Source organism: Phocoena sinus, chromosome 13 (assembly GCF_008692025.1).
Source record: "Phocoena sinus isolate mPhoSin1 chromosome 13, mPhoSin1.pri, whole genome shotgun sequence".
NCBI classification, from domain to species: domain Eukaryota; kingdom Metazoa; phylum Chordata; class Mammalia; order Artiodactyla; family Phocoenidae; genus Phocoena; species Phocoena sinus.
The window spans coordinates 51,864,046-51,888,225 of record NC_045775.1 but is presented as its reverse complement, the minus strand read 5'-3'; the positions used below and the strand labels follow the sequence as shown (position 1 = coordinate 51,888,225).

Here is a 24,180-nt window from a genome sequence, read left to right as displayed (position 1 = left end):
CCTTTTCACAGATGATGAAGGGGCAACTCCTGTTAAAAGAAGGCGCGTTAGCAGTGACGAGGAGCACACTGTAGACAGCTGCATCGGTGACGTGAAAACAGACACCAGGGAGGTCCTGACCCCAACTAGCACTTCAGACAATGAGACAAGAGACTCCTCAATTATCGACCCAGGAACTGAGCAAGATCTTCCTTCCCCTGAAAATAGTTCTGTTAAAGAATACCGAATGGAAGTTCCATCTTCGTTTTCAGAAGACACGTCAAATATCAGGTCACAGCATGCAGAAGAACAGTCCACCAACGTTAGATTTGAAGACTGTAAAGAATTCAAAGACCTCCACTGTTCCAAGGATTCTAACCTTGCTGAGGAAGAGTCCGAGTTCCCTTCGACTTCTCTCTCTGCAGTTCTGTCTGACTTAGCTGACTTGAGAAGCTGTGACGGTCAAGCTTTGCCCTCCCAGGACCCTGAGGCTGCTTTATCACTCAGTTGTGGCCATTCCAGAGGACTCTTTAGTCACATGCAGCAGCACGACATTTTAGATACCCTGTGTAGGACCATTGAATCTACAATCCATGTGGTCACGAGGATATCTGGCAAAGGAAACCAAGCTGCTTCTTGACATTAGATGTAGCATGTCTACTTTTAAGGTCACCCCTCACCCCCAATGTATAAGTTTTGCTTATTTCTGTTTTTGTGCTTCAGTTCGTCCAGTGCTCTCTGCTTGAATGGCAAGATAGATTTATAGGCTTAATTCTTGGTCAGGCAGAACTTCAGATGAAACAATTTGCATCTTCAGTATACTTTCTAAAGGGCAATCAGATAATGAATATGTTTTATGTAATTAAGAGTTCACTGTAGTGGCTTTCATTTAATATGGCTGTCTGGGAGGAACAGGGTTCCCCGGCCCTGTACAATGTAATTTAAACTTAACAGCATTTTTACTGTGTATAATATGGTGTCCTCTGTGCCAGTTTTGTACCTTATAAGAGAGGCAGATTGCCTCTGATCGCTGTGGTTCTTATTATCAAAATTAAGTTTACTTGTATACGGAACAACCACAAGAAATTTGATTCTGTAAAGAATCCTCTTTAGCTGTGGCCTGGCAGTATATAAATGGTGCTTTATTTAACAGAATACCTGTGGAGGAAATAAAGCACACTTGATGTAAAAATAATTGTTTTATTTTTATTGACATGACTGATTGCTATTCTGTGCACTTAATTAAACTGATTGTGATGACTTTTTATTTGTTTACATACCTTGCTTCAAGTCTTCTCAGATGAAAGTAATGAGAAAACTGGGGGAACATACTTACATCCATTATATTCTATTTCATTAGAAGCATAGTGGCAGTCCAAAAAGTACCTTTTTCCTTAGACTTTTCAATCCTCACCACCCTGAAGTGCGTAACTGCTGCAGGGAGAAGCATAACAATACAGCCAACTCGCCCTCACTTCAGCATGCTTCTGAATGCAACATGCCACTGTTTCACTACCTAAGAGCTACACACCTTAAAAACCCTTAAGTAAAATAAAGGAATGGTATTAACATGCCATTTATTTTTTGTCTTCCTGAACTGAAATTACAGCTAAAACAGCAAGCTTGCTAGGACAAGCTTTAGCTTGGGACACTTCAACTATCTGTATTCAGGGACTCAATCTATTCCCAGAGGAGCATCTATGGGAGGTAAAATACCTAATTTCACATTGCTTGCTTTCTAGTCATAGTAAAGATTCAAACAATGCTTTCAAATGTAAGTTCATGGATTTCATTCAATATAAATTAAGAGTATTTTCTTTTTTTAAAGGAATGACAGAGGGAAGAGGTAAACGTTACACTTTTTCTGCTTACAAAATGTAATACCCTTATAAAATCTTCTAACTCAACCATTTAGGGTGATCAGCTGCAGTAAACCTTGTATTTCTTCAAAATGCTGCTTCTGCCAACAGAATTTCATGTTCTCTTCTTCACAGACAGGAACACCTTTACAGTCCAATTGTAATTCCGTCTGCCCTAGAGAAGGCACAAAATTCAGTGCAACTATTGCATAGTGTTCTGGAAGAAAAAAAGGAAAGCTTATTACTGCATTATGAAAAGAAAAACTTATCCATACAGTACCACTATTTGATTTTCATAGTAGAGGGGAAAAAAAAACGAGTGTTTTTGGACTTAAAAGGTGCTAATAACATACCTTCTGGCCAGTTCCTACATCTCCATTTCATGACGATCTTTTTATTTGTTAACTGAAAACAAAGGGGAAATTCCACTGAAAAAGCCCCTATGTACAAGAAGTAATCAGTGAACAACGTACACTCCCATCTTCCAGTTTATATGCCAGCACCACTGAGAATTCATTGTCCCTAGTGCCAAAATGTGACGAAAGTAACATCAAGGACAGAAGCGTGACCACCAATGCAGAGCTGATGTCAACGGCAAGGCAACTGACATTTGGCAACACACACCCTAGTGGCAGAAACCTGAAACTTCTAGACCAAGAGTTGGGAGGAATTATACTTGTGTCTTCTAAAATCATAAACATTGCACAATTACTGTGAAACTGAAGCGTCAGCTTTTAGTATATATAACATTTTTTATTTTCCCTGTAACCAACTTTATAAAGTGGTCAAGTTTCTGTGAACTCAGATAAAAACCAAAGCACATTTTAAAAAGGCACGAATAAAGCAATATCAACAGAAGTCAGTCCCAGCTTAACTTTCCTTTAACCTATAATAAGATTACTTACCAATTCTACATATTCACCAGTGATGTTCCCATCAAACATTTGGAATTTCCTTCCCTTTTCAGCTTCTAATACAGCAGGAGATTTAGAAAATTTTTGCACCAACTAACCAAGCAAAACATACAATAGACATGTTATTCCGGCATACGCTATCATGTTTTTAACCTAAATGTAAAGTACTAATATAAGCTACTGTGGTTTGTGTTTGTTTAATTGTGAATACATAGCTTTTAATTATGGCTTCCTCCTTCTCTCCCTGTCTTTCAGAGGAAGAAAGCTCAGTAAATTGCTCCAAACCCCTCAATGTTGATAAATTCCCCCCAAATGCCCATCATTTACCCCCCTCAAATCTTTAGGATAACTTCCCCGCCTCAAGCTATCCTAAAGATTTCTAGATCTCTTCAATCAGAAAAACACGGCTATGCAGGAAACCACGAACCAGCTTCAGTTCTTAGTGGTGTAGGTGTATTTTCTCCCAATGTCAGCATTTCAGATCCTGGCTTGAGACGTGACTTACATCTTTCACAGTGAAGATTCTGTACAGCTGCTCAATAGCTGTGTCAAACAGTTCCGTCATGTGCAGTGCCACAGTAGGAATCCTTACGCCCAGCGCCACTGGAGAGGAGGCCTGAATCTCAAAAGAAAAGGTTCCAAAGCATAATTATTAGCATGACAAGAGATTCAAAAAATTCAGTCTTCCAGTCTTAGTAAAACACCAGAATGGTCCCCCACACTATCCCTTCCACTAAAAGCCTTTTTAGCACCACCAATCCTACCTAGTCTTTATTTTAGAAACAGTTCAGTGCTCCTTAGCTCTGTTCCACTCCCAGACTATGGCTTCCACTCCCAGGCTATGGCTTCACAGCCCAAATCCTACTTGGATATGTAAATATGACCCAGGGATCATAAAGATAAGCAGGTGAAAGATACCAGCACTTAAGGCCAAAGGGTGTCAATTCCCCATCACCAGATTCCGAGAACAGGATCTAAAACCTCCCAATCCTCCAAATGTCTAGAGAGAAGTTTCTTCCATCATGGTATGTGACCTCAAAGTCACCTGCTGTTATTTGTTGCCTACCGAAACAACACTGCCTTTACAGCAGTCTTGAACTAAATTCAATATTTATCCCACAAAAAGGATCCCTTCCATCAAGGATGAAAGTCTCATTTCATCATTTCCCCCAAAATGGCAAGGGATGCAAGGGTGGATTAACTGGCCCATCTCAATATCCTTCATAGTTCTCCATCATCACAAGGCTGTTTAGAGCTTTGAAGCCCTCTCATTAAGTACTTCCTTCTCCCCCTCCCTACATGTCTGCCACCAGAGATCATACCTGCAAGGTAGTCTCACTCAGTTTCCTTTTAACAGTCAATTCTTGGGTTGCCATAGCTTTGGTTGGTAAAATCATTCCCATTGTAAATTCTACAAAGAAAACGTATGAGAAATGGTTTTAATAAAGAACTTTTTACTTTTCAGCCCAAATACTAAGGCAGAAAACTGAAAATAAGATATAAGAATATAAAGGAACTGATATTTGTAAAAAGAATTCCTATAGCGTTTTGAGAATTTCAAGACCATTCTGTATTTTTTACATATAAAACTAATCATTAACCTGAGTTCCATGGCAACAAATGCCTTTTATCCTTTTCTTTTTATCAAATGCCTCACTTTTATCTAGTTCTTGATAAAACAGCATAATTTCCAAAGGTTGTTTTCCAAAGAGCTCCATTTTATACACCTAACTACTAATAGCTTTATGGCCTTCACTTACTGTCAAAGCCAGACACTTGGCTTATTGCTTCACCATCACCTCACAAAGCTTGGCCTCACAGTATTCAAGCCTGTGGGCCAGCAGCGTGTGTGATCTCGTAGGAAAAGTGTAAACCCCAAACCCATCTATGTCAATGCCTAGATACTCAGCAGAGTCCAAGGATGAGGTGCAGACATACATGCCCTGCTGGCTATTTTACCTGGCAGGTAACTTCTCTAATTTAGGGAAGAAGACAATAACCTCAATTCCACACAGTGAAGGGATTAAATAAGTCTCAACTACACCTGTAATACCTGCAGTCACTTTCATTCACTCATTCAACAAAAATTAAGCACCTACTACATGCCAGGCATTGTGCTAGATGCTGGAGATATAGCAGTGAACAAGACGGGCTCCTTCCATGCCTTCATGGAGCTTACAGTCTAGCAGAGAAGGCAGACATTAAACAAATAATTATAAAAACAACTGATAAAAGAATTATCATTCCAGAAAACTATCAACAATTCTGTAGGCAAAATGGTTCACGCTGTGTAAAATACTGATAATCACTAATTATGGTCTAACTCATGACTAGCTCTCAACCTCCAGACTACAATTTATCCTGCAGCATACAGAATTGTTTTTAGAGCTTTGGAAATCAGCCTAACCTGGGAATCCAGACCACAGTGCAGAGCATTATTTGGGTAAATGGAAAAGGGACCCTCTAGTTCACAAGGGATGCCTTCTTTACCCGTCTTAAGTGCCTTCAGGTAATCTCCAAGGGCTTCCCTGACCTTGGCGGTGCCTGCAGTTTTCATAAGATCCTTCAGTATATTCCCATCTCCTTTCTTTTTACTCACGTTCACCTACAAATCAGAAAAATACAAACCTAAGAAAAGTCTGGTTTGACATAATCTTATAATACTGGGACATATGGATGAGGGAACTGTGATGGTGAGGAAAGGGAAAGAAGTGGATGTAAGAGACGTGACAGGTTTTCTTCATATAGTTTGAGAAGATGTAAGGGATTTTTAATCAAGGGTCCATTGACCTGGTTGGTGGCCAAATCTTAAACGGACTTCGTAGAATGTAAACCCCCCAATTTGCGTACGTTTTATGTATATATATATTATATCGATGATGTAGTCCATGGCTTCCACAGGGTCTAGAAATGCGCTGTCTAGTATGGAGCCGCTTAGCCTCATGTGGCTACTGAGCACTTGCAATGCGGCTGGTATGATTTGAGATGTGCTGTAAGTGTAAATAATATACACCAGACTTTGAAGACTTAGTACCAAAAAAGAATGTAAAATAACCTCATTAATAACTTTGATACTAATTACATGTTAAAATGATATTTTTACATTTTGGGTAAAATAAAAAATATTAAAACTAATTTCATGTTTCTTTTAAATTTTTTAACATGGCTACTAGAAAATTTTAAGTTCCTTATGTGGCTTGCATTATATTTCTGTTGAACAGCGCTCATCTAGAACCCCAAAGCCAGTGTAATTAGGAAAACCAAGTTCCCAATATCCTGGTCTTGGGCTACATTTTTTTGTCAGGGAGGAGAGTTGGGAAAGGGAGAGGAGGAGGGAGAGGAAAGAAAAGAGGGAAGATGGAAGGAATGGACAGGAGGAGAGAGGGGGAGACAGGGAGAGGGAAGCGTCAAAATGCTGCTCTGGGGATGCCTCTGTAGTAGTCTCAGAACGAAGAGGTGTTGGTTTGAAATATCTAGCGTCCCTGTGATTCGGTTGAGTCGGGCCTGCTCCCAGGCCCCAGTTCTAATCTGAAGAGTTTATTCCGTAATACTATTGTACCACAGGCTGAATCTAAAAGACCAGTTTAATATGCTGCTGAAACACTTCTCAGCTGATGGATCTGAATACAGCAAAGTGAAATCACAGCCCGAGGGCAACAACCACACATCTGAAGGTATGTCCGAGACAGCCCCACTTCTACAGCCTTTCATAACCTTTAAGAAAGGCAACTCATAGTGGCTCAGCGTAACTTAGTTTTTATATCTTGAAGGCCTTCACACTGAATACATTCACAAATCAAAAAAGACCCTGTATCAAACTGTCTTCATTTGGCAAATAACAGCTGCTGTACAAATGGTCTCGCCCCAAAACCAAGCTTTTGGCTGAAAGAGGGCACTAACTGTAAACCAAGCATGGGAGTTACACAGGCTCTATCTCCCAAGACAACCAGAAGAGCCAGTCAAAAGCAACACACACTAATTTACTAAAAAGCATAGTATAACCAAGGGAGATCACAGCAAAAAGCTGAGAATTTTCACTATTGAAGGGAAAGAGCAACGATGCAGAGGAGAAGCAGCAAAATCCCATTCACCAAGCTGTGCAAAATACCTGAGCACTTTCCAGTATATACACTGTCATGTGTATCTGAAACGTGAATTAACCCAGTGTCACAGATGAGGAGGCCACGGACGGTGCAGTCACCTGCCTGGGCCCGACTCCTGGTCCACAGGGGTCTAGGGTCTTCCCAGTGTGCTCTTCCTCCTGCACCACTCTCCCACCCCGCGCTGCGCCCAGGTACAGCTATCCTCCTCAGCAAACGAGCCCTCACTGCTCACCAAAACTACCGCACAAGCACCACACAGTCCGATTAACAGTTTTTCAAATGCCCAACATGTCTAACAGAAACTTGATTTAAAAAAAAAAAGAAAGAAACTCCATCAGATACCTCACCTCAGTGTCATCTACTTCATTTTCTTCAGACAGGTTGGGTATTTCAATCAACCCCTTGTGCTTCGCACCAGATTCTTTAATTATACCTAAAATGAGCAAAATACGTTCCTCAATTACAAAGTAACAGCCAGTTTACGTACACCTGCCCTGCCTAACTGAACAGCCCACCCTCCTCACAGGGCACTGCCACCGTGGGGACGAGGCAGGCCAAGCCTTCCCCACCACACACGCGCCCAAACCGACCCTGGTCCCCTGGCCCACATCACAGGTAAGCACCGTAGGAAGGCGGGGGTAAGAACCTGGCAAGTAAAGTGCACACACGACCAGGGGCCACGGGGAAGCACGGGACTGGAGTAAATGGCTCTGTTAACCAATGTTTCTTCTTTCATCCCCCAATATTCTTTCCCAAGCCAAAGCAGGATAAAGGGCTGTCTTGAAGAGGAGTCACAACAGGGACAGGAAGGCAAAAAGGGACAATGAGTTCTGATCACAGAAAGAGTGAGGGGAGGCAGGTGTGGCCTGGGGAAGTTTGTGTGGACCCTATGCAGCTGGTTTCTTTCAAGACCAGAGTGTTGACTTCAATGACGACATCAAGATGGTGACAGGTTATTCCCGACTTCAGTCCCCCTCACAAAAAGACCAACTAGCTGCTATCCATGGCCAAGACACCACTGTGAAAATCCCAAAACCCAGAAGTGAGGCTGAACACTCTCCTGGACCAGAGGCAGAAAAGGACTGCATTAGAAGGGTATGAGGAGTGGTTTAACACTCTGACCAAACTGCCCCTCCGCCAGGCCAACACAGAACCACACTGAGAGGGCCCCACTGCAGTTTTTCCAGCAGGAAAAGAGGGCAGAAGGTGGACATGCAGGTCCCCGGCACTGCTGGATGCTTCCTGGGAGGGCCACTGGGGTCTCGACTCATGGAGACCACTGGGAATCAGATAGGGATGGAGAAGGGGGGCAGGGCTTGTCAGCAACCAGTGCTCAGATCTGGATGGGCCATGCTCCTGTTTGCAGCAGCGCATGAGCAGAGCTCAGCTGGCAAATTCTGCCGGATCTGGGTCCCCAGACAATAGGCCAAAGCCAGCTGTGGAGCCCATTCTACCGCCCTACAAATTCATAGCTCCACTCAACTGCTGAGTGTAGCTTCCCATCCAGGAAGCCCAACCAGAGGGCAGCCTTGGAGCCCATCCAAACAGCCCCACTTGGGCAGGGAGCCAAGCCAGCAGCCCTGCCCAACTGTTGAGCCTCGCCTCTGGCCCTGCGTAACCCAGGGGCCTGAACAGTGACCCTAAGCAGCCTCGGAACCCAGCCTACAGCCCTGCCCAATTGCTTAACACAGCTTATGGCCTTGTCCAGACGAAGAGCCCAGCAGAGACCCCACCCCACAGAGAACAGTCTCTAGCCTCCCCAACTGCGGGATACAGCTGGAAGCCCCTCCTGACCAGACGGCACAGCCTGCAACCTTGTTCAACAGCTGAGCATACTCAGCACCCTATGGATGCTGAAGCCAGGCCTGCAGACCTGCCCAACTTCAAGGCACAATCTGTGTCCCCCACCTGGTCACAGAACACAGCCTGAGGCAAGGTCCTACCATGAAACCCTGCCTGCAGCCCTGCCTGAACACAGAGTCCAGCCAGCAGCACCACCTGGTCAGGGAGCATAGCCTGAGACCCCACTCAACCTGTAGCGATGGCAGAGTCCAGTCCATAACCCTGCCCAATCATAGAGTCCAACCAGTGGCGCCACCCTGCCAGGGAACACAGCCAGTGTTCCACAGACTGGAACCAAGGGTAACTGCAGAGCCCAGCTAATGGCCCCATGTAACCATGGAGCACAGCCAGCAACCCTGCCTAGTCAGGGAGCCCACTCAGCAGCCCTACTTAAACATGGAGCCCAGTCGACTCACCCAACCACAAAGCCCAGCTACTGGTAGTCCCCTATCCTGACCTCAGAGCACACTCAACTGGAGAGCCTGACAGCAAGCCCTGCCTGCCCATGGACACTACTAGTTGACACATCCAATAACCCAAGTTGAATGGTGAAGGTTTTTCCCTGCCAAAGCAAACCTGTAAAACATGGAAGAAGAGACCACTTACTTATTATACACACAGATACCAGTGCAAGGAATCAAGGCTCAAGAAAAATCAGGTAAATATGACACCACCAAAAGAATCAAATAAAGCTCTAACAACTGACCCAAAGAAATGGAGATGTATGAACTATATGACCAGGAATTTAGAATAAACCTCTCAAAGAATGTAGTGAACTATAAGAACACACAACTAAATGAAATTAGGAAAATAATGCATGAACAAAATAAGTTCAAAAAAGAAACAGAAATCATTAAAAAAAACAAAGCCAGCAAAATTCCTGGAGCTAAAGAATACAATGACTATACTGAAGAATTCAATAGAGAGCTTCAACAGCTAACCTGACCTAGTAGAAGTAAACAGTTAGTAAACTAGAAGATGGGTTATTTGAAATTGTCCAGTCAGAGAAACAAAAAAGAAAAAGTAATGAAAAAGAGTGAAGAAACAATATGGATCTCATATGATACCATCAAATGAAATAACACATGCATTATGAAAGTCCCAGAAGGAGAAGAGAAAGGGACAGAAAGTCTATTTAAAACAATAATGGTTGAAAACTTCCCAAACCTGAGGAGAGAAATGGACATCCAGATTCATAAGGCCCAAAGGACCCCCAAATAGGCTGAACTCAAAAAAGGCTGCACCAAGACACATTACAGTTAAACTGTCAAAAATCAAAAACAAAAAGAATTTTGAAAGCAGCAAGAGAAAAGCAACTCTTCACATACAAGGGAGCTTCATAAGGCTACAGGTAGATTTCTCGACAGAAACTTGACAGGCCAGCAGTGGGATGATATACTCAAAATACTGAAAGAAACAATATGTCATCCAAGAATACTATACCCAGCAAAGCTGTCCTTCAGAAGTAAAAGAGAGATAGAGACTTGCCTAAACAAACAAAACCTGAGGGGGCTCAATGTCATTAAACCTGCCTTATAAGAAATGCTAAAGGACATTCTTCAAGCTGAAATAAAAGGATGCTAGTTAGCATCATAAAAACATATGAATGTGTAAAACTCACTGGTAATGGTAAATATACAAAGTCAGATGATCTAATATTGCAATGGTGGTGTGTAATTCTCTTACAACTCTACATTAAAAGGTAAAAAACAAATGAATTTAAAATAACCATAACTATGAGAATTTGTTATTGGATACACAATGTAAAAATATGTAAATTGTAACCTAATAACCTAAAATGTGAGGGGAGAAGAAGTATAAATTTCTGTATGCTATCAAATTTAAGTTATCAGTTTAAATAGGGTGTTATGAATATATTTTATATACACCTCAGGTTAACCACAAAGGAAAAACCACAAAAGGTTATGATAAAGGAGTCAAAGCATACCAGCACAAAAAGGCAGCAAATGACTAAAGAGCTGGCAAGAGAGGAAGCAAAGAAGATAGGATCTACAAAACAGTTAGGAAAGAATTAATAAATGGCAATAGTAAGTCCTTACCTATCAATAGTTACTTTAAATATAAATGGATTAAATTCTCCAATCAAAAGGCACAGAATGCCTGACTGGATGAAAAAAAAACAAGATCCAACAACATGCTGCCTACAAGAGACTCATTTTAGCTTTAAGGATACACATAAACTGAGAGTAGAGGGATGGAAAAGATACTTCAAGGAAATATTAACCAAAAGAAAGGAGTAGCTATACTTATATTAGACAAATAAGACTTTAAGCTAAAAATGGTCAAAACAAAGAAAGTCATTATATAATGCTAAAGGTGTCAATTCATCAAGATATAATAATTGTAAATATTCATGCGCCTAATACTGCAGCACCTAAATATATAAAGCAATTACTTAGAAAACTTATAAGGAGAAATAAACAGCAATACAATAATAGCTGGGGACTTTAATGCCCTACTCTCAACAATGGATATATCATCCAGAGAGAAAACCAATAGGGAAATATCAGATCTGAACAACACTATACATGACATAGACCTAACAAACATATACTGAACATTCCATCAAAGAGTAACAGAATGCATTTTTCTCAAGCACCCACAGAACATTTTCTAGGATAAATCATAAGTTAGGCCACAAAACAGGTCTCAACAAATTCAAAAAGATGGAAATTATAGTAAGCATCTTTTCCAACCACAAATGGTATTAAACTAGAAATCAGTAACGGAAGGAAAGCTGGAAAGTTCACAAATACATGGAAATTAAAATACTCCTGGGCTTCCCTGGTGGCACAGTGGTTGAGAGTCCGCCTGCCGATGCAGGGGACACGGGTTCGTGTCCTGGTCCAGGAAGATCCCACATGCCGCGGAGCGGCTGGGCCTGTGAGCCATGGCCGCTGAGCCTGCGCGTCCGGAGCCTATGCTCCGCAATGGGAGAGGCCACAACAGTGAGAGGCCCGCATACCGTAAAAAGAAAAAAAAAAAAAAACTCCTGAACTAATAGCTCAAAGAAATCAAAGGGAAAATTTTAAAATATCTTGGCACAAATAAAAACATAAACACAAACACTTATGAGATGCAGCAAAACCAGTTCTAAGAGGGAAGTTTGTAGCTATAAACTCATACAACGACAAAAAAAAAGAAATAGCTCATATAAAGAACTTGACATTACACATCAAGGAACTAGAAAAAAAAACAAAGCCCAAAGTTAGCAGAAGAGATAACCAGCAATCTACAGATTCAATGCAATGCCTGTTAAAATTCCAATGGCATTTTTCACAGAAATAGAACAATCCTAAAATTTGTATGCAACCACAAAAGACCCCAAACAGCCTAAACAATCTTGAAAAAGAACAAAGCTGAAGGCATCATACTTCCTGATTTCAAACTATATTATAAAGATATAGTAATCAAAAGAGTATGGTATTGGCATAAAAAACAGGTACACAGATCAATGGAAGAGAATAGAGAGCCCAAAAATAAACCCATGCATATGTGGTCAATTAAGCTTTGACAAAGGAGTCAAGAATATATAGTGAGGAAAGGACAGTCTCCTCAATAAATGATGTTGAGAAAACTGGCAGCCACAAGTAAAACAATGATACTGGACCACTATCTTACACCATACACAAAAAATTAACTCAAGGTGAACTAAAGACTTGAACCTAAGACCTGAAACCACAAAAGCCCTAGAAGAATACAAAGGTGACAAGCTCCTTGACAATGGTCTTGGCAATGATTTTTAGATTTAACACCAAAAGCAAATATAAACAAGCGGGACTAGTCAAACTAAAAAGCTTCTGCAAAGAAAACCCAACAAAATGAAAAGGCAACCTACTGAATGAGAAAAAATATTTGTAAATTATGTATATGATAAGGGGTTAATATCCAAAATATATAAGGAACTTATAAAACTCAATAACAAAAAACAATCTGGTTAGAAAATAGGCAGAAAATCTGAAGAGACATTTTTCCAAAGAAGACATACAAATGGCCAACAGGTACATGAAATGGTGCTCAACATCACAGAATTATACATCAAAAGCACAATGCGATATCACCTCACACCTATTACAGTGTCTTTTATTAACAACTTATTGACCAGAGATGTATTAATATGCCTTTTGTTACCTAAACATTATTGACCAGAGACGTATCAATACATTTTTAGAGAGTGATACAATTAACATCGCCTTGAAAAGTTGTTAGAACTTAAAATTGATCAAGGGTTCATTAATCAACTTATGATTGTCGTTATCATTCACATTTTTCTCTGTTAGGTTTTTGTTCCAACCTTGTGTATATTATAAATGCAAGTTTATTACCGTAAAATTTTCAAAAATGACACATCGTGAAATTCTGAGTGAAGAATTTTTTGGTCAATTTTATGCAGATACTTTCTCTGACTGTCCGAGCAACATATATACTCGTGTCTCAGAAGATGATAATTCTTCAGAATATAATTGATTCAGACGATGTGAATATTAGACTAACAAAAAGACAAAAAACCTTAGTGATTGATTCTGATATGGAAAGTGAAAACGAAACTCACGGTGCTGGAGAACGCTCCTTTGCTTCTACAGAAGAGTGGATTGAAGACATTTCATGAAAACTAGAAGACTTTACAGGTGTGTCAGGTGTAACCACTGAATGTAATAACCCGAAAACATAACAGAATTAATTTTTTTTTTTGGCAATAACTTTTTTGAGTTGGTCGCTTCTCAAACAAACTTGTATCACCAACAGAATGAAAAATCATATAAAGAGTATGGTAAGGCTTTAAAATGGACTGATGTAACCAATAGTGACACGAAGAAGTTTCTTGGATTAATAATTTTGATGGGACAAATAAGAAAGTCACACTGGAAAGAATACTGGACTGATCCCTTACTTGAAACACCTGTCTTTCCAAAGATTCTGACGAGAATAAGGTTCAAACAAATAATGACAGCTCTTCACTTTAATAACTCAGAAACTACACTGCCTACAGACAGAATTTCAAAAGTTAAACCTCTTTTGGATTATTTTCTACCAAAATTTCAATCGATCTATATACAAACAAGAGCTATCACTTGATAAGGCAATGATAAAAGTGGAGAGGACAACTCAAGACTCAAAACCTATAATCCCAGAAAACTTACAAAATATGGAATTTTGGTCAGGATGGTTAGCGAAAGTGAAACTGGATATATATGCTACCTTGAGATTTAGTGAAGGAAAGAAACTACAACAATATTATCAGTCCTACAACCTTATCTTGGTTCACAGCACCATATGTACCAAGACAATTATTACAACAGTGTGTCCACATCTGAAACACTGTTGAAAAATAAAACCAGAGTTTGTGGGACTATAAGAGAGAATTGTGGTCTACCAAACCAATTAAAGGAGAAATCTAAAATCTACAGGGGGAGAAATGACATTCTCATGGAAGGGAGAAGTGATTCTTCTTATATGGAAAGACAAGAGGCTAGTCCGCATGGTGACAACTACTCATGATGCCTCCATAACATCTACAGGAAAGGAAGACAGGAGGACTGGCCATCAGAAAACTAAGCCCACTTGTATATTAGAGTATAATAAATATATGAGGGACTTCCCCAGTGGTACAGTGGATAAGACTCCGTGCTCCCAATGCAGGGGGCCCGGGTTCGATCCCTGGTCAGGGAACTAGATCCCACATGCATGCTGCAACTAAGAGTTCGCATGCCACAACTAAGGAGCCCTGGAGCCACAACTAAGGAACCCGTCTGCCGCAACTGAGCCCACGTGCCGCAACTAAGGAGCTGGCAAGCTGCAACTAAGGAGCCCACCTGCTGCAACTAAAACCTGGTGCAACCAAATAAATATTTTTAAAATATAGAATCATATCAAAAACAAAACAAAACACAACAAAAATGTATGAAAGGAGTTGATCGATCGATCAATATCTGGCAAACTTCAATATCCTCCAGAAAACTCGAAAATGGTATAAGAAAGTGGGTTACTGTTTGAGTAAATACAGTTTATTCAATGCATTTCAAATTTACTGTAGCCTTAATGCACATAATAAAATGACTTAACAAGCAATTTTTGTTAGCAGTAGCTAGAGAATGGGTAACTGACCAGTCTGGTGAATGTAGTGGTAGTCCCACACCTGGTGCTTCTTGTGGCATTTCTAAAAGAGCCCCTCCACAAAGATCCACCTTGTTGACTATCAGGTAAAATAAAAGAACATATTCTATATGAAATAATACCCACAGAACTAATAAAAAAATGACACCACAAAGTGTAGAATCTGCTCTTCCAGGAGAAAGCGCAGTGAAAAGTATATTTGTAATACATGTTCTTTCCCCTGCACAGAGGTGCCTGCTTTACTGCCTATCACACTCTAAAGAAATAATAGAATGCTTTAGTAAGACATGTACTAAGTTTCAAATAAATACATTAAGTGAAAAAAAAGTTGTTGATATTTACTCAAACACAGGTGTTTCAATATTCACTTACATAACAAATTGCCAGCCAGAGGCGTTAGTTTCTGCAAAAATCCCCCCGTCAGTAATAGGTTAAAAAGGGAAGAAATAATGAGTGTTGGCAAGGATGTGGAGAAAAAGAAATCCTTGTGCACTGCTGGTAGGAATGTAAACTGGTGCAACCACTATGGAAAACAGTATGAAGGTTTCTCCAAAAATTAAAAATAGAACTACCATATGATCCAGCAATTCCAGTTCTGGGTATATATCCAAAGGAAACAAAAACACTAATTTGAAAAGATATATGCATCCACATGTTCACTGCAGCATTATTTACAATAGGTAAGACATGCAAGCAACCTAAGTGTCCGTCAGTGGATGAACAGATAAAGAAAATGTAGTACATACACACAATGGAATATTATTTAGCTATAAAAAAGAAAAACACTCCTGCCAATTGTAGCAACCTGGATGGAACTTGAGGGCATTATGCTAAATAAAATAAGTCAGAAAGACAAATACTATTTGATCTCACTTATATGTGCAATCTAAAAGAAAAAAATAAAACGAAAAACCAAAGTCGGACTTCCCTGGTGGCACAGTGGTTAAGAATCCACCTGTAAATGCAGGGGACACGGGTTTGAGCCCTGGTCCTGGAAGATCCCACATGCTGCGGAACAACTAAGCACGTGCACCACAACTACTGAGCCTGTACTCTGGAGCCCGCGAGCCACAAGTACTGAGCCCGTGCACCACTACTACTGAAGCCTGCACACCTAGAGCCAGTGCTCCACAACAAAGAGAAACCACTGCAATGAGAAGTCCACACACCACAACAAAGAGTAGCCCCCACTCGCCACAACTAGAGAAAGCCCACGTGCATTAACGAAAGACCCAATGCAGCCAAAAATTAATTTTAAAAAAAGAAGAAGCAATTAAAAAAAAATCCAAAGTCACAGATACAGAGAACAGATTAGTGGTTGCCAGAGACAGGGGGTGGTGGAATGGGTAAAACGGGTGAAAGTGGTCAAAAGTACAAATTTCCAGTTATAAAAAGTACGTCATGGGGATGTAATACACAGTATGGTAACTATAATAATACTATATTGTATATTTGAAAGAAAGTAAACCTTAAAAATTCTCATCCCAAGAAAAAAGAAAATCTTTTTTCTTTTTTTTATAAATGTTATAAAAATGTTTTTTTTATAAATGGTGATGAATGTTAACTAGACTTATTGTGGTCACCATTTCTTGATGTGTACAAATATACAATCATTATATCGCAAAATGAATATAATGTTGTATGCCTATTATATCTCAATTAAAAAAAAGGGATAAAGATTAGAGCAAAAATAAATGAAACATGGGACTTCCCTGGTGGTGCAGTGGTTAAAAATCTGCCTGCCAATGCAGGGGACACGGGTTCAAGCTCTGGTCTGGGAAGATCCCACATGCTGTGGAGCAACTAAGCCCATTTGCCACAACTACGGAGCCTGTGCTGTAGAGCCTGCAATCCACAACTACTGAGCCCGTGTGCCACAACTCCTGAAACCCACGCACCTAGAGCCCATGCCCCACAACAAGAGAAGCCACCGCAATGAGAAGCCTGTGGACCACAACGAAGAGCAGCCCCCGCTCACTGCAACTACAGAAAGCCTGTGCGCAGCAACAAAGACCCAATGCAGCCAAATAAATAAATTAATTAAATTAAATAAATGAAACAGAGAACAGGAAAACAATAGAAAAGTTTAATAAAACAAAGAACTGGTTCTTTGAAAAGTTAAACAATTATTTTTTTTTTTTTTTTTTTTTTTTTGTAGTACGCGGGCCTCTCACTGTTGTGGCCTCTCCCATTGCGGGGCACAGGCTCCGGACGCGCAGGCTCAGCGGCCATGGCTCACGGGCCCAGCCGTTCCGCGGCATGTGGGATCTTCCCGGACCGGGGCACGAACCCGTGTCCCCTGAATTGGAAGGCGGACTCTCAACCACTGCGCCACCAGGGAAGCCCGATAAACAATTATTGACAAAACTTTAGCTAGACTAACCTAGGGAAAAAAAGAGGACCAAAATAAAATTAAAAATGAAAGAGGAGACATTACAACTAATACCACACAAATACAAAGGATAATAAGCAACTACTGTTAACAATTTTATGCTATAAAACTGGACAACCTAAAAGAAATGGATAAATTCCTAGAAACATATCACCTACCAAGCCTGAATCATTAAGGACTAGAAAGTCTGAACAGACCAATTATGATTAAGGAAACTGAATCAGTAATCAAAAAAAACTCCCAAAAAAGAAAAGCCCAGAATCAGATGATTTCACTGGGGAATTCTACCAAACATTTAAAGAATTAACATCAATCCTTTTCAAACTCTTCCCAAAAACCGAAGAGAGGGAACATTCCCAGACTCATTTTAAGAGGCCAGCATTACCAGGATACCAAAGCCAGTTAAGGACACTACAAGAAAAAATTACAGGGCTACTCAGCCATCCAGTGCTTAAGACTCTGCGTTTCCACCGCAGGAGGCCCAGGCTTGATCCCTGGTCGGGGAACTAAGATCCACATGCCACACAGTGCGGCCAAAATAAAAAAAAGAAAAGAAGAAGAAAAAATTACAGACAAATATACCTGATGAATATAGATGCAAAAATTCTCAACAAAATACTGGCAAATTGAATTCAGCAGCACATTAAAAGGATCAAATACTAAGATCAAGTGGAATTAATCCCTGGGATGCAAGGATGGTTTAATACCCAAGTCAAATGTGATGCATCACATTAACATAATGAAAAATAAAGATAATATGATCATCTCAATTCATGCAGAAAAAGCATTTGAGAAAATTCAACATCCACTGATAATAAAAACTCCCAACAAAGTGGGTATAATAGAAACATATCTCAACATAACAAAGGCGATATATATGACAACCCCACAGCTGACATTATACTCAACGGTGAAATGTTGGAAGCTTTTCCCCTAATAACAGGAATAAGATAAGGGTACCCACTCTCACCACTCCCATTCAACACAGTATTGGAAGTCCTAGCCAGAGCAATGAAGCAAGAAAAAGAAATAAAAGGCATCCAAATTGGAAAGGAAAAGGTAAAATTACCTCTATTTGCATAGCACATGATCATATATACAAAAAAATCCAAGAGACCATTAGAACTAATAAATAAATTCAGTAAAGTTTCAGGATAGAAAATCAACATACAAAAATCAGTTGCTTTTCAATACACTAACAATGAACTATCTGAAAAAGAAATAAAGAAAACATCCCATTTACAATAGCAGAAAAAAACGGTATGTACTTAGGAATAAATTTGACCTAGGAGGTAAAAGATCTGTAGATGGGAAACTATAAGACACTGATGAAAGATATCCCATGTTCATGTCTTGGAAGAATTAATATTGTTAAAATGTCCATAGTACTTGGCAGATTGGGATTGACATATATACACTAATATGTATAAAATAGATAACTAGTAAGAACCCACTGCATAAAATAAATAAATAAATAAAATTTTTTAAATGTCCATACTACACAAAGGCATCTGTACATTCAATGCAATCCCTACCAAGATTCCAGTGGCATGTTTTTTACAGAAGTAGAAAAAAAATCCTAAAATTCACATGGAACCACAAAACACTCTGATAGCCAAAGCAATACCAAGAAAGAAGAACAAAGCTGGAGGCATCACAGTTCCTGATTTCAAACTTTACTACAAAGCAAGAGTGATCAAAACAGTATGGTACTGGCATAAAAAAAAGACGTACCAATGGAACAGAATCAAGAGCCCAGAAATAAACCCATGCATATATGGTCAACTAATATATGACAAGAGAAACAAAAATACTCCATGGGTAAAAGATACTACCTTCGCTGGTGGCGCAGTGGTTGAGAGTCCGCCTGCCGATGCAGGGGACACGGGTTCATGCCCCGGTCCGGGAGGATCCCACATGCCGTGGAGCGGCTGGGCCCGTGAGCCATGGCCGCTGAGCCTGCGCGTCCGGAGCCTGTGCTCCACAACGGGAGAGGCCACAACAGTGAGAAGCCCGCGTACCGCGAAAGATAAATAAATAAAGATACTACCTTCAATAAATGGTGCTGGGAAAACTGGATATTCACATGCAAAAGAATGAAAATGGATCTTACACTATACACAAAATATACACTATACACAAAAATTAACTTGAAATGGATTAAAAACTTAAATGTAAGACCTGAATCCATAAAACTCCTAGGGAAAAAGCTCCTTGATGTTGGTCTGGGACTACTCAAACTAAAAAGCTTCTGCACAAGCAAAAGAAACAGTCAACAAAATGAAAAGGCAACCTACAGAATAGAAGAAAATATTTGTAAACCATATCTGATGAGTTAATATCCACAATATGTAAGGAATCGTACAACTCAAAAGCAAAAAACCAAACCAAAACAAAAAATACCATTAAAAAGATGGGTAGGGCTTCCCTGGTGGCACAGTGGTTGAGAGTCCGCCTGCCGATGCAGGGGACACGGGCTCGTGCCCCAGTCTGGGAAGATCCCACATGCCGTGGAGCGGCTGCGCCCGTGGGCCATGGCCGCTGAGCCTGCGTGTCCGGAGCCTGTTGCTCCGCGGCAGGAGAGGCCACAACAGTGAGAGGCCCGCGTACTGCAAAAAAAAACAAAAAAAAACAAAAAAAAACAGATGGACAAAGGAACTGAATAGACATTTATGCAAAGAAAATATTCAAATGCCCAACAGGTACCTGAAAAGGTGTCCAACATCACTAATCATCAGAGAAATGTAAATCAAAACCATAAAGAGATAATACTGTACCCCTGTTAGAATGGCTACTATCAAAAAGAGATAACAAGTGCTGGTGAGGATGTGGAGAAAAGGGAACCCTCATGCACTATTGGTGGGAATGTAAATTGGTGCAGCCACTATGGAAAACCGTATAGAGGTTCCTCAAAAAATTAAAAATAGAATTACGACATGATGTAGCAATTCCACTTCTGGATATACAGCCAAAGGAAATGGAATCACTATCTCAAAGACATATCTGCACCCCGATATTCAATATAGCATTATTTATTCAATATAGCATTATTTATGGTAGCCAAGACATGGAAACAACCTAAGCATCCATCGATGGAGGAATGAATAAAGAGAACGTGGCATATTTACACAACGGAATATTAGTCAGCCATAAAAAAGAAGGGAAATCTTGCCATTTGTGACAACATGGATGATCCTTAAGGGCATTATGCTAAGTGAGATAAGTCAGAGAAAACCAAATAGTGTATGATCTCATTTATATGTGTAATCAAAAAAAAAAAAACCAAACTCACAGAAACAGAAAGTAGACTGGTGGTTGCAAGGTGGCAGAGGGAAGGGTGGTGAAGGTGGTCAAAAGACACCAAGGGCACACATAGCTTCCACTCCTATGCTGAGTAAGCTCTGAGGATGTAATGTGCAGCAGGGTAGGCAATACAGTATCACACAGCTGAAAGCTGCTCAGACAGCAGATCCTAAAAGTTCTCAACATACACACAAAAAAACTGTAACTATATGAGGTGATGAGTATTTTAACTAACCTTATTGTGGAAATCATTTTGCAATATACACATATATCAAATCATCATGTTGTATACCTTTTACTCATACAATGTTATAAATCAATTATATCTCAATAAATCTGAGAAAGCTATAACTTTAATATAATTAAAATTTAATTAAAAAAAAAAAAAGGAAGACCAGAGTACTGTCTCCTCCCCAGTGGGTCCCACTAGCCACCTCTAGGATTAACTACTAGAGGAGAAAGCACACGGGGTCAGGGAAGCCCTGTTCCATCTGCCCTCTGGCTGCTGCCTGGGAGTTGCTGGGTCTTAACCTACAAAGGAGCAGGTTGCTGCTTTGAGCTAAGGGAGATGGAAGAGACACAAGACCATGAGTTTCCTTGGGGACCTCAGAGCCCCTGTCTTGGGGAGCTGGATGTGTAAGGAGCCAGATCCTGCTATGATCCAGCCAAGAGCAGCCACTGAGGGAGCAACTGAGAGCAAACCCCAAGCCAGAAGGTTTCAACGCACAAGTGGGACTGCTTTTGATGCTCGCTGAACATTCCCTGGGCTCTGGCCTGGCTCCAGTTAGCAAGACAGCCACTAGGACAGAGGCGCAAGGACAGCTCACCAGGCAGCTCTCTAACCCAAACTCTCAAGAAAGAAGCTGACACAAGCTGAGGCCCAAACACAGCACCATCCTCCAGAACCAGATCTTGCCCTCTCTCCTCCTTTTCCTTTTCCCTTTGTCTTCATATCCATGGTTATTTCACCAAATATTTATTGAGTATAGACTGTCCACCCAGCAAGGACCCAGGCACCACGGGAGAAATTTATTCATTCAACAAACACAACGTTTCAGACAGTGATCTGGAAACAAAACCAATCAATCTCTGACCCAAAGACCCAAAGAATGAAAACAACCAAAATGTCTATCAACTGATGAACAGATAAAATGTGCTACATCTATACAACAGAACGTTAGTCAACAATGAAAAAGAATGAAACATGCTACAAGACAGATGAACCTTGAAAACATTATGTCAAGTAAAAGAAGCTACTCACAAAAGACCACATACTGTGTGATACCATTCATATGAAATGTCCAGAACAGGCAAATCCATGGAGACAGAAATTAGACAAGAGGTTGCAAGGACTGGGGGAGTGACTGCTAACAGGTACATGGTTTTGGGGGAGAGATGAAAATGTTCTATAAATGACTGTAGTGATGGCTGCACAACTCTGTTAGTATACTGAAAACCAGGGAATTGTACATTTTAAATGGGCGACCTGTATGGTATGTGAATTATATCTCAATAAAGCTGATATTTTAAAAAAATCTCTGCCCTGATGAACGGGGAGAAAAGGGGAATCCAGAACAATAATAATGTAGTGTGCCAAATATCAGTGCTTTGGGGAGAAATAAAGCAGGGAAGGGAAACAGTACAAGGAAGGGATCTGAAACTGTTAGAGAATGGAGACAGATGGCTTTACTCAGGATGCAAACCTGAAAGAGCTTAAGGAGCCAGCAGGCACCTATCGAGGGGAAGAGTACTCCAGGCAGCAGCTCCAGGAAACGCTAGTGCTCACAAATGCCTGGCAGATTGAGTCCAGCTGATGGCTAAGCCCTAAAGAGCTCTGAGTGCTGGGAGAAAGGGAAGCCCACAGCTGGTTGGACAAGGATCTCCACGTGCAGTTAAGGGTGTCCAGAACTCCAAACACCAATTCAGGGGCCCACAGCAGGAGTTCTAAATTTATCTGTTGAATGAATGACTAATGAATCAACCAACTCTGCCCCAACACAGCCCCCAGCCCCACCTGTACCTGGAGGACCCTGTTACCTTTCCAGCCCAGTTTGATGTTCCACTCATAGAAGAAAATCAGCTTTCCTTTGCGGCTGCTGCAGGAAGCCTCGCCTTCCACCTGCTTCAGCTCACTGATCTCGCAACGGCCAGCCTCATTCTCCACAGCAATGCCCACCAGGAGCTCGCAGAGCTTCCCCTTGGACCAGCTGGTGGCATCCCGCTCTGTCCTGCCGAGGGCCAGAAGAAGGGCAGAGCCGTGAACAGAAGCCCCCACTGGTGTCCACACGCCCACCCTGGGGAATCAGGGTAATGCCCTGGCCCAGTCCAGATCAGCCCAATTCCTCTCAAGCAGCTGTTGGGTGGTACTTTGTCTTAAAAACACTGATTTATTTGGGGGAAAGGAGGTCTCGAAATCTCACCTGGTGGAAATGGAGGGGTAAAGCCTGGGCCACATAAAAAGGTAATTATAACTGAAATAACTTTTATCGTAATAAGACAAATTATCAAGTGTTTTCACACAGATATTATCTCATATAATCTTCCCAAATAATGTTCCCATTTTAAGGGGTGGAAATGAGCAGAGAGAAGTCCATTAAGTGTCCACGGTGACAAGGCTGGGAAAGGAGAGGTCAGCTCTTCCCAATCCCAAGCCAGGACTCCCCCAGGGAAGGATGCCCTCACAGGCTAAGGCTTTGCTCTGCCCTGGACCTGCCTCAGCATCACCTTGATGGCCTTGAGGTAGCACAGCCCTCAGAGGAGCAGAGCAGAGAACATCACTTCCTGAAGCTCTGACTGAAGAGTGAGGGGCAAAAATCAGCCCAAACTCCATATGAGATAGAAAAAGGATGGGTAACTACTAAGAACTCCTAGAAGGCAGGGCTCATCAGAGACTCATCAAGTTAAATGTGGAGTTGAGATCCAAATTCCTGTTCTTTCCAATACATACGTCACACACACACACACACACACTTTCTACCTTCATTTTAACTCCCCCAAACTTCAAGGGGCTGGGGGGGAGGGGCGGCGCGGGGAGAGCTTCTAAGGTCAGAGACTGCCGAAGCTGAAGCGGTAAGTCAAGAATGACTTCTATTCCTGGGACCCAACCCAACTTTCAAAAAGAGGAAAGTGAAGTCCCACAGCCGTTGCAGATAAGACCCCGGGTCTTCAGGCTCCAAGGGCTCCGCAAGCCCTGAGGCTAAAGACGAGCATCTGCACCTGTGCAGCCCCCAACCCTCCCCACTCCCCCGGCCCAGGGCCCACCATGGCCCGGGAGGCGCCCCGAGACACCCGGCCGCCCCTGCACCCGGGTCACAGGGCGCCGGGCGCTCGCAGAGGGTCCCCACCCCGACCCCGTCCCGCCGGCTCCGGAGGGAGGAGGCCCGGACGCCGCGGCCCCGGCCCCTGCCCCTGCCCAGCCGCACCAGTGCCAGTTGTTCACGTTGGTCCCGTCCTCCCGCTCCTCCACGATCCAGCGCGGGTCCCCCTGGCCCCACTTGGCCATGTCTGCGCCGCGGCGCGGCCTCAGCGGAGAACAAGGAAGGGCCGCGGCAGAGCTACGGCTCCGTCGCCGACGTTTCCGGCCTTCGAGCCCAAGATCAGAGCGTTCACAGCGCCCAGAAAGTGCCAGAAATCCCCGCCCCCTGCGCCACCCG

At 41.7% G+C, this 24,180-nt stretch overlaps 2 protein-coding genes across 8 annotated transcripts in view; one reads left to right on the top strand and one right to left on the bottom strand.

Moving 5' to 3' along the window:
• USP34 (ubiquitin specific peptidase 34) overlaps positions 1-1,244 on the top strand; it is a 234,585-nt gene extending 233,341 nt beyond the window's left edge. For all 5 annotated transcript variants that reach the window (XM_032653399.1, XM_032653400.1, XM_032653401.1 and 2 more), the window contains one exon: positions 12-1,244. In XM_032653399.1, the coding sequence (XP_032509290.1) occupies positions 12-619 (608 nt within the window). In that variant the 3' untranslated portion in view covers positions 620-1,244. The remainder of the gene's footprint in view (positions 1-11) is intronic.
• On the bottom strand, positions 1,166-24,180 carry LOC116764637 (activator of 90 kDa heat shock protein ATPase homolog 2). Of its 3 annotated transcripts, none has more exons than XM_032653406.1 (9): positions 23,950-24,180; positions 22,565-22,755; positions 7,203-7,288; positions 5,243-5,357; positions 4,075-4,163; positions 3,258-3,374; positions 2,744-2,845; positions 2,192-2,243; positions 1,166-2,013 (listed from the first exon to the last, which is right to left on the bottom strand). In XM_032653406.1, the coding sequence occupies exons 1-9, from the start codon at positions 24,027-24,029 to the stop codon at positions 1,883-1,885; spliced, it is 963 nt and encodes a 320-aa protein (XP_032509297.1). In that variant the 5' UTR covers positions 24,030-24,180; the 3' UTR covers positions 1,166-1,882. The 3 variants fall into 3 exon arrangements, with proteins under 3 accessions (XP_032509297.1, XP_032509296.1, XP_032509295.1); XM_032653405.1 differs by having other exon boundaries at positions 1,166-2,055; positions 3,258-3,368; positions 23,950-24,179; XM_032653404.1 differs by having other exon boundaries at positions 1,257-2,055; positions 23,950-24,179.